This window comes from Epinephelus moara, chromosome 13 (assembly GCF_006386435.1).
Source record: "Epinephelus moara isolate mb chromosome 13, YSFRI_EMoa_1.0, whole genome shotgun sequence".
Lineage (NCBI taxonomy): Eukaryota > Metazoa > Chordata > Actinopteri > Perciformes > Serranidae > Epinephelus > Epinephelus moara.
Genome location: NC_065518.1, coordinates 11,985,378 through 12,001,969, shown reverse-complemented (window position 1 = coordinate 12,001,969; position 16,592 = coordinate 11,985,378). Strand labels below are relative to the sequence as shown.

The 16,592-nt window shown below is 42.8% G+C and overlaps 1 protein-coding gene across 1 annotated transcript; it reads right to left on the bottom strand.

Moving 5' to 3' along the window:
* Positions 1–10,731: 10,731 nt before the first annotated feature.
* Positions 10,732–15,491, bottom strand: kcng3 (potassium voltage-gated channel, subfamily G, member 3). The gene is made up of 2 exons (XM_050060827.1): positions 14,689–15,491; positions 10,732–13,208 (listed from the first exon to the last, which is right to left on the bottom strand). Exons 1-2 carry the CDS (start codon positions 15,312–15,314, stop codon positions 12,563–12,565), a joined length of 1,272 nt encoding a protein of 423 aa, XP_049916784.1. The 5' UTR covers positions 15,315–15,491; the 3' UTR covers positions 10,732–12,562.
* Between the last annotated feature and the right edge of the window lie 1,101 nt (positions 15,492–16,592).

Below are 16,592 nucleotides of genomic sequence, written 5' to 3'. Positions count from 1 at the left end.
AGGCAACAGTAACTCAAATAACCACTGGTTACAACCAAGGTCTGCAGAAGACCATCTCTGAAGCAACAACACGTCCAACCTTGAAGCAGATGGGCTACAGCAGCAGAAGACCACACCAGGTGCCACTCCTGTCAGCTAACAACAGGAAACTGAGGCTACAGTTCACACAGGCTCACCAAAACTGGACAATAGAAGGATGGAAAAACGTTGCCTGGTCTGATGAGTCTGGATTTCTGCTGCCACATTCAGATGGTAGGGTCAGAATTTGGTGTAAACAACATGAAAGCATGGATCCATCCTGCCTTGTATCAACGGTTCAGGCTGGTGGTGGTGGTGTAATGGTGTGGGGGAGATTTTCTTGGCACACTTTGGGCCCCTTAGTACCAACTGAGCATGGTTTTTTGTTTTTTTGAATATTTTATTTTCAGTTTTATGTAATTACACAAAGAACATATCAACATAACACAAAACAAAAAGAAGTCCCCACCCCACAAAAAAATCACAAAAAAAGAAAGAAAGAAAAGGTCAGTGCATAAAGTCAACCCAAAAGATCACATCAAGGAGTAATCCAAATAAGGCTGCCAAACTTTCAAAAAGGTGTCATATTGTTTTCTTATACTGTATGTTATATTCCCCAGGGGAATGCAATTGTTAATCTCCAAAGACCACCTATTGATAGGTGAGGGGAATCAGATTTCCATGACACTGCAATGCACTTCCTGGCCACACATAGAGCAATTTCCATAAATTTAAGTTGTGCATTATTTAGAGAACCACGAATACTTGTAAAGTTCCCCAGTAAACAAAGCTCCGGGTCCAGTGGAACATTAACTCCTGTAATCCTGGTCAAAGTGGAGCAGATGTTATGCCAGAAAGGCCTCACTTTTGTACACAGCCAGGTACAATGCAAGGAACCAACTTCAATATCACATTTGAAGCACATTTCTGACAAGTTAGATTTGAAAGAATGTAGTTTTTCTGGGGTAAGGTATAATTGATGTAGAATATTATAGTTAATCAATCTATAACGGGCGTTAATAGTAGCCGACAAGCTGCTTTGACATAAATCTGCGCAGAGCTGTTCATTCAGATTCACTTTATTTGTCATTTCCCGGAGTATTTACATACAAAAAGAAATGAAATACTGTTTCTCATCAGCTACACAGTGCATTAAAAAGACTAGTAATACATAAGTTATCAATTCATCAATTGTAACATTGAGATCTGATTCCCATTTCGTTCTGTGCAGACCGGGTTTTGGGCACTCATTTAGCAATAGACAGTACATTTTGGAAATGAATTTACATGCATTCTCCTCACAAAGCAATCTCTCAACATCATCAATGACAGGCAAGATCATTTCGGGACGCAAGTTAGATCTCAATCTTAATTGGAGATAGCAAAAAAAGGTTTGATTGGACAAGTCATATTTTCTCCTCAGATGCTTGAAAGACATGAGAAGTCCTTTGTCAAAGCAGTCCTCCAAACGATGGATTCCTTTTTGATACCATACATCCGAAATCTTATTGTTTAGAGTCATGGGTGTAAGTTCATTTTGTCTTAAAGGTGTTTTAGGTGACAGTTCCACTTTCAATTCGACTTTTGTGAACCTCATACCAAATTTTAATCAAATGCTTCAATACAGGGTTATCTGTCCTGTTGGCTACTGTTCTACAGTTATGCTTATAAATGAAGTCACTGTGTACCTTTTCTTTCAGGAGACGCAGCCCAATTTGTGTCCAAGTAGTAGCTTTTAAAGCTGGGTAGTCGAAGTCCCCCTAATCCATAGTCCCATGTTAACTTCTCCATTGATATCCGGCGTGCCTTACAGTTCCATATGAATTGTCTGACATATTTATTAAGAGTTTTAAAAAAGGACTGTGGTAATGGAATGGGTAGGGATTGAAACAGATATTGCAGTCTTGGTTGTACATTCATTTTAATGCAATTAACTCTGCCAATCAGGGTGAGAGGCAAACCCATCCACCTACGTAAATCATCTTCAATCTTACTGAGCAAGGGGAGGTAATTCAATTCATATAGGCTTTTGAGGTTGTTGTCTACAATTATTCCAAGATATTTTATACTGTTAGAAGGCCATCTCAATGAACTAGTACGCTGGAGTTTGGAGTGATCAAAGTTTGTCAATGGAATAATTTCACTCTTTTCCCAATTCACCTTGTAACCTGAAATATTACCATAAGTATTTAATATAGTTTGTAATTTGGGAAGGGAATTGTCAGGATCTTTTAAGTATAAGATAACGTCATCCGCCAGGAGATTCATTTTATGAACTGTCTGACCCACCTGGAAGCCCTTTATATCAGGATCCTGTCTGATTACTTCAGCTAAAGGCTCAATTGCCAAGACGAAAAGTATTGGAGACAAAGGACATCCCTGTCGGCTTGATCTACCTAGAAACATAGATGAAACTTGTCAATTGGTGCTGATTTTTGCCCGTGCTTTGTGATAGAGTTTTTACCCAGTTAATAAATAGTGGGCCAAATCCAAACTTGGCCAATACTTTAAATAAATACGGCCACTCTAACCTATCAAAGGCTTTCTCCGCGTCTAAAGCCACTGTTATACTGGGCTCTGTTTCAAATTTTGTTAAATGAATAATATTAAAGAGCCTACATAAATTGTTAGCTGAGGAGCGTTTTGAAATAAAGTCAGTCTGGTCTGGATTTATTAGTTGTGGCAAGTATTGGCCAAGTCTGTTAGCCAGGGTCTTAGAAGTCAATTCGTAGTCTGTATTTAGCAATGAAATTGGCCGATATGAAGAGCACTTTAATGGATCTCTATTCTTTTTGTGAATCACAGTTATTATGGCAGTGGAGAATGATTCAGGGAGAGTTTGAGTCTTAGAGGCTAAATTAATGACGTCCATGAGAAGCGGGAGAAGTAAATCCTTAAATTCCCTATGAAATTCAGGGGGAAAGCCATCCTCTCCTGGCGACTTATTTGCCTGTAATGAGCCCAGAGCCTTTTCAATTTCTCTTTGTGTGAAAGGCAGATCAAGACTATCTTGGTCTTCTTGGCCAAGTTTGGGCAATTTAACCATGGTCAAAAAATCATCTATCTTACTCAGGTTTTCTGGTGGTTCTGATGTATATAAATGTGTGTAAAACTATTTGAGTGTGTCATTAATTTCTGTTGGATTATATGATACAGAGCCTGTTTCAGTTTGAATTGAATTAATTGTCCTAGAGCTTTCTTCTTTTCTTAGTTGCCAAGATAATATTTTGTGTGCTTTCTCTCCCAATTCGTAACACCTTTGGTTCTCAGAATATTTTTTTCAATTTTGTAAGTATGTAATGTATTATATTTGAGCTTTTTATTTACTAACAACTGGTGTACCTCTTTAGACTTTGATTGTTGAAACTCCTTTTCCAAATTCAAAATGTCTTTTTCAAATTCTTCTATTTCTGCCATATATTTCTTTTTGATACCTTTGGTATAAGAGATTATTTGTCCCCTTAAAAAAGCTTTAAGCATGTCCCATAGTATAAAACTATTGGGAGAGGAGGCACAGTTTGTCTCACAGAATAGCCCAATCTGATTTCTTATGAATTCGCATAAGTCCGGTTTTTGAAGGAGGGTAGGGTTCAGACGCCACCTATACGAATTAGTAGCCTTTTCTGGCATATAAATAGACAGGGTCAAAGGTGAATGATCCGACAGTGTTCTAGATAAATATTCAGATTCTACTGCTCTGTGAATCAACTGTGTTGACAACAGAAAAAAATCAATCCGAGTAAAAGAGTTGTGGCGACCAGAAAAGGAGGAGTAATCTCGCGTTTGAGGGTGCATTTGTCTCCACACATCTGTGAAGTTTAATTCTTTCATAAGATCTATGGTAATTCTGGCTGCTTTTGTTTTGGATACTGATAACATCTATTTATCCAGGAGAGGATCCAGGCAAAAATTAAAGTCACCCCATATAAGAATATTTTGGCGTCCTTCTGACACCTTCAAAAATATGTCTTGAATAAATGACTCATCATCATAATTGGGTGCATATAAATTTAAGAGAGTCCAGGGCTCTGAGTAAATTTGACAATTCACTAAAACGTATCTCCCCAACGTGTCCACAATGGTTTCTCCAATTGTCACAGGGGTGTTCTTATTTATTAAATCAGCCACTCCCCTGGCTTTGGAATTAAAGGATGATGATATTACATGTCCTACCCAATCCCTCCTCAATTTCTTATGTTCCAGTGATGTTAGATGGGTTTCTTGTAAATGTGTTAGGACTCTCTTCCGTTTGACTGGTCCGTTTATCCCATTCACATTAAAGCTAACAAATTTCACTACTCTATTCATCAACAGTAAATATTTTTACAAAAATATTGCCCTCTCCATGAGATAAATGTGTCTCATACAACCAAGTAGTAAAAATTAAAGCACTGACCATATAAAAAAATGGCAAAAGACAAAAAAACCCCACAAAAAACGACATCTCTCCCCACCCACCCCCCTACCCAAATGCCTACTCTTGAACACTGAACATTCAGCACCATCTACCCTATCAAACTGGGATTCCATTTTAAGTGGAAAAAAAAAGATAAAAACAAATGCTAAATACACCCATTTAAAAAAAAATTGCAATAACATTAACTCGATCGTCTTAGTCTGAAATCTGCCTCAGTCAAATGCAGATAAATGTAAACATTACTGTTCTAACTTAGAGTATCCAGAGTGTCTTTAATATATCAGGACTGACGACAGTATTAAACTGGTGTGGTAACTCTTACAAACTGTGGCCGATTGTCTGGTTTACATCTGATCTGTCAGTCCCCTGAGGATTCACGCAGGAACGCCGCTGCTTCCTTTGGTGTTTTGAAGAGTCTCCTCTTCCCATCGGGGAGCGTGATCCTCAGTGTTGCAGGATGAAGCAAAGCAAACAGGATCTCCCTGGATCGAAATTCCTTTTTCACTTGATCGTATTCCTTCCCCCGCTTCACTAAGGTGGCGCTCAGGTCGGGGAAAATTATCACCGGCTTGTCTTCGTAGGTGATGGGACCCTTTTCCCTGGATAGCTGTGAGGCGATGCGAAGGATTCTCTCCCAGTCCTGATATTTGAGCAGCCGAATCAGAACGGGTCTCGGCCTCTGGTCAGCAGGTGGACGGTGCGCTCACTCGATTATCAGTGGCTCCGTAAAGTGTCCCGGTCCTAGGCTGGCTGGTATCCAGTTGACAGGATCATTCCCTTCACAGCCTTCTCGCAAATTAATGACACGTATATTATTGCGTCGGCTGTAGTTCTCGAGCTGGTCAACTTTATCCATTAGGAACTCGTTCTCCTTTCTCAGCTTGGTAACGCTAGAGTCAAGCTCCACCAGCTGGTCCTCCGCTGTGCCAAGACGCTCCTCTGTTTCAGCAACACGAGAGCTCAACTTGTCTAGCATGGTTTTTTAAGTCCAGAGATGGACTGATTTAATTCTGCCGTTTTGGAGTCGATCTTTTTAGAGAGAGCCTCATTGCCATTTCTTATCTCCTGGAGGAGAATGGGTAGATCTCCGCCGCTCAGATGTTCCTGTGCCATCGCCGCCATCATGCTAGCTTCCTCATGGTCGCTCTCGGTAGTTTTTCTGCGGCTGTCAGGCTCCGTTCACTCGCTTTTTCTTGGCTAGGAAACTTGTTCCTGGATCTCAAGTCCATACTGCAGTTGTACGACCAAGTTATAAGTGGGTTTGGGTGTAATTTTAAAACGGATTTATTCAGAGAGCCCCCGGACCAGCGTCTTACTAGCTTCGCCGCATCACGTGACCCCCTGAGCATGGTTTAAACACCACAGCCTACCTGAGTATTGTTGCTGACCGTGTCCATCCCTTTATGCCGTGTCCATCCCTTTATGACCACAGTGTACCCATCTTCTGATGGCTACTTCCAGCAGGATAACAGGATAAGTATATAAAGTAATTGAAATTAGCTCCACCTTTATCAGCTGCACCATTTAAGTGGTATAGCCTGAATGGATCCCTTATTATAATACAGTCAATGAATGTGAAATGGGCCATTCTGCATGATGATTACTTTTATCTTTGGTACTTTAAATATATGATCTGATCTGATGCTCATACTTTTGTACTTGTACTTTAGTAAGTCTTGAATGCCGGACATTTTCTTGTAACAAAGTATTTTCACATTGTAGCACTGCGACTTTTACTTCAGTGAAAGATCAGAACACATCCTCTACCGCTGTTGATTGTAATTGTAATGATTGAAGATGATCATAATGTTTGTAAGAGAGCACTGTCTGTTTATGCCTTATAGTCTGTTTGATAGATGTTCAGCTCTGTATAGCCTCAAAAATGTCCATTAATCACAAGATTAGAGCAGCCTTGATAAAAACAAAGTCGGAATTTGGAAAGTCACACCATCTACAGTGAAAGTTACACCCTTGATAAACGCATTATTTCTTAATTGCTGGAAAAACTTTGCTCTAAAAAACAAGGTATTTGGTTTTATGTAATGAAGTAGCCTGGCACAAATGCATTTGTCTTTAGTAATTAGTCAGAATCGCATGTCTGCAAGGAAAGTGCTCTCTGTCCTGCATAAATTGAAATCTCCAAATGTCAAACCATTAGCTGCTTATTAAAGTCACATTATATGAGTGTATAAACTCATGTTATTTCCAATGACAGCCATGAGATGTGTGTTGGGAGCTCTTCTTTCTCTCTCCCCCCTCAGGCTAAGTTCACTTGTATTCACTGCGTGTTTTGAATGTGCATAAAGAGCTTTTTTTGAAAAAGGTTTTTCAAGCGTATATCCAGAAAATCCTCTGAGACCAAATGAACAACTGGACTGTCTGTCCACTACTTTGGTCCAGACAGAAATGATTCAACATCTATCGGATGGATTGTCACAAAATGTGGTACATCCTGGTTTCCAGAGGATGAATCCTATTGGGTGGATTTACATGACATTTGTACAAATATCGAAAGTCTCCAAAGGATGAGTCCTACTCACTTAAGCAACACATTCTCACTCCGACCTCGTCACCTATCAACGTTTGCTCATGGATTTTCCACGTCCACATACGACGTGCAAGGTACCCTGGGTGTGTTGGTTGTTGACGTTCTGGGACGCCGTGTCAAGTTCTGCCTGTTACATGCATTGTGTTTTTTCAAAGTACATTTCAGTCTCTTTCAAAATAAACGCACTACGTCGGTACAACACCACGAATTGACTTTTTCTTCCATCAACAACAAACACATGTGGTTAGGTTTAGGAAAAAGAACAGCGTTTGGCTTCAGAATCTTAAGAGATGCGAACACCGCTGTCTTGGGTGATAGTTGGTGTTTGTTGGACTCATCCACCACTGCTCCTGCGTGCCCCAGTTGGACTTTCGCTGCCTTATCTTTCGTCCTTGTTTCGTCCCACATTTCCCCCTGATGCCGCTTGGCACAGTTAAACTATAAGGGCAACTGGCCGCATATCGTGCCGATGTGACGTGACACCTTTTTTCATTGGTTTCTGACGCCGCAAGTCACTGCCCAAGCGCCAGATTTCGACAACTTCGGAGTGAGACCAGGCTCACTTAAGTGATTCTCTGACTTTTCCTCAAGCACCACCAGCAGATCAAAGTTTACGTTTGGTTTCTTACCAAATTCCTGCAAAATGAGTCCCATTCCCATCGAGCTCAACTGTAGCCTGCTTTGAGTGCGTTCCGAATCGCATACTTTTTCTTTTTACTTTTAGTATGTTAAAGTTATGACTGCACAGATTGTAGATTCTAACATATTATATTTGCGACAGTGAAATTACATTTGCATCTCCCTGTCATTGTTATTTTCATAATTATGTCCTTTTGTTATATTTATGATTATTTTGTTTACTTAAACAATCAGTATTCCTATTATTGACAGCTGCTTTTAAAGTCTAAATCCTCAGAACAGAGCAGCAGCAGTTGTGGTTTGTGAACTAGACCGTAGCACAATGTTCATCCCAATGTGACTCCGATGAGTGCACTGAATGTCCTTGCCAGCGAGCTCAGGTGCTTCCCACATGCTCTAAAAATATAAATAAATAAAGGCCAGAGGTGTAAATAGTGTTTCATCACATTGAGACTTTTGAATTATCAAACTCCTTCTGGCAAAAATGTCCGATTTGTTTGGCACTTCTCCGTATCATACTGTGTGGTTTAGTTTTTTAAGAAGGTTATCTAAAGTTAGGAATGACTTTATATTACAATATGTACTGGGGGACTCTCCACCCCAGCCCAAATATTCACTTATGCTCAAAATTACATTCCATTTTCAACCGCTTATCCAAGGCCGGGTCGCGGGGGCAGCAGGCTGAGCAAATTGCTCAAGATGCCCCTCTTCCCACCAACGCTTTCCAGCTCCTCCTGGTTGATCCCAAGGTGTTCCCAGGCCGGATGAAATATATAATCCCTCCAGCGTGTTCTGGGTCTGCCCCGGGCCTCCTAACTTTTGGACATGCCTAGGACACCTCTAACGGGAGGAACCCAGGTGGCATCCTGAATAGATGCCCGAACCACCTCAACTGACCCCTTTGTGAAGGAGCAGCGGCTCTACTCCGAGCTCCCTCTGGATGTGCGAGCTCCTTACCCTATCTCTAAGGTTGTGTTCACACTGGGTGCGAATTAAACAATTTGCACATGTGACTTACATGTAAAGTCAATGTAAAGACATGATTAAATGCAAATTTCCACCGGGTGGCACGATGGATGCAAATAAAGCCAAGCAAGTAGCGCAATTTCTTGTCATTAGCTTATTCGTGAGAGTTGAAAAATGTGAACTTCAGCAACCGATTTGCACCGAGATAGCCAATCAGCATTGAGATCCTCCGGGGACATATGACACTGAAGAGTACCGACGGAAGTTCATTAATTGATTTAGCAATTTCACGCACATGTCACGAGTTATTCACGTGTATGAAGCGAGTCAACACAAAATATTCTGGCATTTAAACTTGTGTGAGTAACGCGATGTGAAAATTCGCATCACGTTTGGTGTGAACGCAACATAAAGCTGAGCCCAGCCACCCTTTGGAGGAAACTCATTTTAGTTGCTTGTATTCATGATCTCATTCTTTCAGTCACTACCCAGAGCTCATGACCACAGGTGAGGGTTGGGACATAGATGGACTCAGCTCTCTCTTCAACACGACAATCCAGCACAGTGCCTGCATGACCACAGATGCTGTGCCAAACCGCTGATCCATCTCAGCTGCATTCTACCCTCACTCGTGAACAAGACACACTTGAACTCCTTCACTTGGGGCAGTAACTCTCCCTCAACCTGGAGGGGGCAATCCATCATTTTCCAGCAGAGAACCATAGCCTCAGATTTGGAGGTGCTGACTCTCATTTAGACCGCTTTAGGCTGGGCTGCAAACCGCCCCAGTGCATTCTGGAGGTCACGGTGTGATGAAGCCAATAGAACCACATCATCTGCGAAAAGCAGAGACACAATTCTGAGGTCCCCAAACCGCTCAAAACAAAAAGGAGAATTCATGAATGGTTGTCTTGTCAGTAGTAGCCTTCTTTTATTGCATATTTAGGAACTTAATACGTTACAGTCTCTGGCTTTTTTTTATATCTTGTGTTGGCAGAAATGTTGTTGCACATTTCTGATCCGTTGTTTGCATAGTTAGCTCATTTGCTGTATTAGGTAATTGTTTCTGTCACCCTAAATGTCCCGCTGAACCCTAATCAAACTCTCAAACTCTATATGGAAAATGGGAACAAATTGTCAAATATTGGTTTTGAACAGCCAGATCTGATTCAGTATCAATAACAAGGCCCCAAAAGTCTGAGAAAAAAACGTAATAATCTAAACATTAACTTTGAAGATGCACCATAAAGATGCCATCATGATACATTTTGAGTGAGTGTTTCTATTCCATTAGTTTATCTATAGGACTTCAACTCTGTGGGGAGACACAACAGAGGGTGTTCGTGCCCAAAGGGTGTTAGGGGGCGCTTTTTATGTCCAGGCCCAGAGGTCCACCGTGTCATGCTCATGCACATGTTATATTTTCCTCTTATCGTACAGCCCTTTGTGAAAACCCAAGATCAATATCCAAACACTGTGGAAGCTGATAAAACTTTCATTTTACAGTTTTTATGGTACAGTTTGATTTGTAATAAGCAAATACACATTCAGATACATTTTGCTCAGATGGATTTATTATAAAAGCCCGTACATTAATCACATTAGTTACAAGTTCATAGATGAAAAAAAAGTTTCGATTGATGATTTCAGCCAGGCCTGGCCAAAAATTCACTGGGCTATTAGCTATGCCACATGAGAGGGAAAATTATGTGATGTAAGCAAGGTGTTAAAATGTGGATAATCTCTCAGTTTTGGGACTACGTAAAAAGCACACTGATAACACAACAACAATAATGAGAGCCATGTGCTGTCTACAGTACATACTAAACTCATACAAGGCTCAAAGCTTATGAGGAAATAACACATGTAGACTGTGAAGGGCTGACAGATAACGAACAGACTCACTAATAATTTCTGCAACAGAAGAGCGTGTGTGTGTGTGTATGTAAGAAGAGGATGGTTGATGGCAACAGGAAGATGAGGAGAGGAGATGCAGAGAAAGACTGTTGTGTGGGAGAGGTGTTGACTTGTTTGTTTGGATCATGTGTCTCTTTAACAAATCATATCATCTTGGCAAATCATGAACGGTGCAAACATGTCTGCATCATGAATGTCAGAACCATCATGTTAATTTTTTCTGCTGTCTCTTTCTCTTTTTTTTCTCCTCCAGAAATGTCATAATCCTGTGCTGTGATTTTCCCAATAAACCGCAATAAACAAAAATGCTGCGTGCCAGCCAGGAGGTGTGTGCGTGGACGGGGCCTATTTGTGTGCGCACAAAATCAACCACCATTATGATTGACATGTTGGAGGATGGAGGTTGCCGTGGAGACGCAGGAACACAAAATGCCTTACATTCGCTCACAAATGGAGAAGTGATGCACCCTCTGTCTTTTCATTCTGTGCGCTCGGGGTTGCTCCGCACTGTCATCTCGTGTCATTTTTGTCCCCGAATCTTTTATCCTCCATTTCACACTCCATCTGTGCTGTCATATCTGTCAGCCTTTTATTCGTCTGCCACCTTGTAGTCCACGCTGACCTGTCACCATATTACATTACCCCTGGCTTAAGCCCCTCTTGCACACTAAGCCCTCTGCGTACCCCCTTCTGCCTCCCCACCTCGCACTCACTTGTTCACTCCCTCTCCATATTTCACAGGTTTAACAGAATGCATCTAGGTCACACATCAATCTTGTGTAACTTGTACCATCTGGGTGCAAAGCTTAGACAAAGTGAACGGCTGATGGCCAGACAAATAAACACACACAGCACTGGATGCAGCACACACACACACACACACACAGACACACACACACACACACAAAAAGGCAGCCGTCTCTGCCAATGTTGTAACCATGGGAATACAGTGTAAACAGCAGCCGCTGTCAAAACTGGATTGACTGCGCCTGTGTGTGTTTAATAAATAATTATTTGTGTATTCCTATTCTTCTGTCCAAGTGGCGTTGTTAAGGAGACAGGCGCATGCTGGTTGAGGACAATCATTGGAGATCATCAACACAACAGGCAGGAACTAGACAGGCCAAATAAAATCAGGTGCAGCTCAGGCAGGAAACAGGGCAAGGCTGAAAGTCGATCATTATTTCACAATGGGTCCACTTGTTTGTTGTGTTTCTCTCTGCTGAAGGCAGAGCCAAAGGTATTTTGGTGTATACTGATAAACCACAACATTAAAACCACTGACAGGTGGAGTGAATAACATTGATCATCTCTTACAGCGCAATGTTCTGCTGGAAAACTTTGGATCCCGGCATTCATACGGGTACCACCTGACATGCTCCACTCTTCCAAACACCGGTGCAGACCAAGTACTCCCCCTCATGGCAACGACAATCCCCAGCCAGTGTACAAAGCATGATGCCACACTGCAAAAAACTGCTCAGGAATGGCCCGAGGAACGTGACAAAGAGCTCAAGGCATCGACCCATTGATCTAATCGAGCATCTGTGAGACATAATGGGGCCTCACCTTGCGACCCACAAGACTCTGCTGCCATCACCCTGATGCCAGACACTACAGGACACCCCGCAGAGGTCCTGTGTCCATGCCTTGACAGGTCAGAGCCAATTCTGATCCAAAGAGGCCCAACCGTAGATCGGGGGTACCTTTGGGTAAACGGCATGTCCCACAGATGCTCAATCAGATTGGGATCTGGAGAAGATGGAGGCCAGGACGATGCCTTGGGCTCTTTCAGCCATTCCTGAACAGTTTTTGTGGTGTGTCATGGCGTGTCGTTCTGCTGGGGGGCCAATGCCGTCTGGGAGTGCTATTACCATGAGGGGGTGTACCGGCTCTGTAACAGTATTTTGGTAGGTGGAGCATGACAAGGTGCATCCACATGAATTCCGGGACTCAAGGTTTCCCAGCAGGACACTGCAGTGGAACAATATGACCAATGTTACTCACTTCACCTGTCAGTGGTTTTAATGTCGTGGCTGATCGGTGTAAATGCATGTTCATTGCAGTAACTCCACTGTCAGGCTGCGTGCATATCTGGCGGAGCGAAGTTTGAGTTCATGGTAGCACTGTACAAAACTGTGGTAGATAAATGTGATGGGCAGTGCCAAGAGAACAATGCCGCTCACTACACACATCCCCCCGAGCACCCGTCCCCCGATTGTCACTGGGTACACATCCCCGTACCCCACTGTCGTCATGGAAATGATGACCCACCAGGCGGCTGCCGGGATGCTGGCGTAATCCTGGTTCTGCGTCCCCAAGTCCAAGCCGTGCTCCAGCAGCTGGGCCAGAGCGCTGTATATCGCCATGGCGACAAAGACAAATACCATCAGCATGACCATCTCCCGGTAGCAGCGTGTGAGCGTCAGCCCCAGTGTCTGCAGGCCCAGGAAGTGTCTGGCCAGCTTCATGAGCCAGAACACTCGCATCATCCTCAGCACCCGCAGTATCACCCCAGCAACCCCGAGCCCGGCACCCGGCATCCCTGCTCGGGCCATCGCCATGGTTACATAGTAGGGGGTGATGGCAATCACATCGATGATGTTCAGCGGCCGGCGGAGGAAGTCCCACTTGCTTCTGGCCACCAGAAAGCGCACTATGCACTCCGCTGTGAACCAGCCGATGCACACAGCCTCTACTATCCTACAGAGAAGAGAGGAGAGAGGAAAGAGAGACAAACTGAGTGTAAACAGGAAATGGCAGAGCAGCTACAGAGATATGGATGATATGAGATGACTTTGACAAATGTGCTGAAGACGGAAGCAAAGCAGGAGTGACATGAATTATGGGAAATAAGGAGGACATCTGTGGCAACTCAGGGTTGACGCAAGTAAACAAAGACAGGAGGTCAGATACACAGAGGGCTGGGAAACTGCACAGAGGGAGGGAGTAAAAACCTTCAAAGAGACACTGTGACACAAGCAAGCACATGATTACCCCGTTGATTAGCACAGCAAAGGCAATCAAACCGAATTAAATCGAGGTGGTGCTTGACATAGAGGCAGTCAGATCAAGCAAATAAGGCCACAGAGCCTCAGGATAACTACATCAGCACAATTATCCCAAACTAAATTATAGAGCAACTGAGGGAATTGCATCATCTACTGGCATGAAATTGGAATCCTTTTGACCCCGAGCATATAAACTACACTTTCAGCGATTACCTAACCACTGTGACCGATCCAAAACTATGTCCAGCCTGAGTGAGCATAACCCAGCCTTATATAGAGAAAGGCTGCCTCGGGCTTCCTGGAGAGAACAGGCTGTGCAAAAATAAAAGTAGAAAGAGAGGTGCACTTTTTCACCTCGCATTCAAAAACGGAAACCAAAAATAACCAGAAGCTGACTTACACAGAAGGTGATTCCTGTAATTCCTTTTTGTTTGCTTGGCCTAATACGATCCCTCCTGCTTGTACACCTTCTACTGTTCAACTCATTACCGACTGGACTATTATGTGTCTGTCATTTATCTGATGTGTTTGTCCTTCTTGTGTACAGTGGCAGTGTAAACTAACCAAGCCAATAAAGGTATTCAAATTAATTGTGAAGAGGAGGGGAGGAGGCTCAGGAGGAAGACAGGGTGTTCTGTGTAATCATTAACACTTCACTTTTTGTAGATAATATGGATTGTTTATTGATTGTCTGTCTTTGAGAGCGTGTGTTTGCGAAATGCCTGAAACTAAGAGGTGTCGCTTCACTAAACACAAGGCCAAAGTCTCTATGTTAAAGTGTTTTCTGTCATGTTTTGAATATGTTGCTGTCTGATTTTTACCCTTAAAATGAAATCGTATTAAGGTTGGAAAAACTGGGATATGACGAATCTATCCGAGCATCAACCTTCTGTGTAAATAATTGTCAGTGCGCAATGAGTTTGACCGCTGTCTCGAACACATGCAGGTGCTCATGTGAGATTCATAAGTGTCCCCGAGTGTGTTTATTATTTATAATATGATAGAGAAGTACCCCTTATATACTTTAGCTTGTGGAGATCATGGCTGACTTTTACGCACCAGATTTTAGATCACTTGAATCCGCACAAATTGCTCCTAAACATTAGCAGCATCCTCATGGAGAGCCCCCCTTTTACTCCTCTAAACTTATCTGGCCCCTCACTGTCGCCTACCTGTGCTCCTCCACTGTATTTCTCTTGGCTGTATCCCAGTCCGGCAGGGTGCTGGCACACAGCATGATCATGGAAACGATCACAAAGATCACAGACACCGAAGCCAACAGCTGCGCCAAAATGGAAGAGTTGGGCTCCTCGAATGTCTGGCGCATCTTCTCGAGCCATTTAGCGCGGCCGGTGAGCGCAGTCGCTTGCACCGGTTCGCTCGAGCTCTGGGACTCGTCCCCCGACACTCCGATGTCCACCTCGGACAGAGTGTCCAGTCCGATCTCGGACATCCTGTCGTCCAGGCGTTTCTGGCAGCAGGAGTCCAAGTGCGCGCTCTCCAGCCCCCAGTAGAGCATCTCTGTGTAGAAGGACAGCTCACACACTCCGGGGACAAAGCGGAGTTTACCCGAGCGCACGTACAGCATGATGAACACGAAAGCCTGCGCGTGGCGGTCAAAGAAAAACTCATTCCGGTCCCGGTCGTAGTCGTCGCACAGTTCAAGAACCTCTTTCTCGGTTGCGCAGGCATGCAGGCGACTGACGCGCCGGAGAGGGAAATCCCTAATCACCTCACGGGTGAAGGCGTACCGGGTTCCCCCTACGTTGAGTACGCAGATGCTCTTCCCGAACTTCATCTTGTCAACCTGTAACCTAACTAAAACTCATCTTCACGGTCCACCCCCCTTCCATAACAGGAGTTTGGACACTTTGGGGGGCACAGTCTCCCCTGTCCCCCGGGGCGTGGTTCCCTCTGAGTGGAGCTGGCCCTGCGCTGAGCTCCGTGGCTGATGGAAACTCTACCCTCTGTCCCTCACTCCTCTTCTCCCTCTGTAGCCAGTGGAAGAGACTCTCCACCCCAGTCAGGGCGAGCCAATCCCATCAATGATGTCACATGCGCGCGCGCATAGACGCACACAGTAAGACAGACACATACTGGGGAAACTACAGAGATTTTACACACAAGTATCTCCAAAGTAGAGTCTGTCTGCATAGATATAAAAAGTATAAACATTTTTATGGCTGAATCTTATACAGTGTAGTCCTCTTAGCTGAAGCACATTCGGCATCATGTTTAAATAATAAACACCATAATATTAACAACTCTGTAGGGATTTGTGCACAACACCTGTTATATTGTACCCAATGTTATCAGCCTTACCTGTTAATACCTGTACAAATCTCAGTATGTAGCCTATATTTATTTTACTACCGTTTATATATTTTCTCCTGGTGCACGTTTTTAGCCTTTGTCTTATCTAATTAGATTTTAGCTTACTTTGGTTTGTTTAACCTGTTTTATTTTAGTCTTATTTTTATTTTTATTTAGATATGTGTATGGGCACTGTTGGAAGAAGCCTGAGGACCAAGAATTGTGTTGTCAACAACAACCTCACTGTAACTGTTGTGCACATGACAATAAAAAAAAAATTATTATGAAAAGATATTAAGGAGATTTAATGATGCTTCCCAGTATCCCAGTATTATCCTTGTATGTAGTAATAATACAGAGAATGCATAAAACACACTTTAAAGGAAGTGAGAGCAGTAAGTGCAAAACAAACAAACAAAAAACAACAGGGATAGAAAGTCATAACTAAAGGAAAATACAATGGGAAATAAAACTCAGGTGACAATAGTAAGTAATAAGATAAAAAATGAAGATGAAAGTAAAATACATAGGATGCATAAGCTGGAAAATAAAACCCATTGAATCAGGATAATAATTCAATAAAAAAAAAAATACTGAGAATGCATAAAGATACATTTTAAAAGAAGTCCAGCAGTGCTTAAGTGCAAAAAAAAAGCCACAACTAAAGTAAAATACAATGGGAAATAAAGCTCAGGTGAAGTAGAATACATAGGACGCATAAGATGGAAAATAAAACCCACAAAATAATAATAATAAAGTTTAG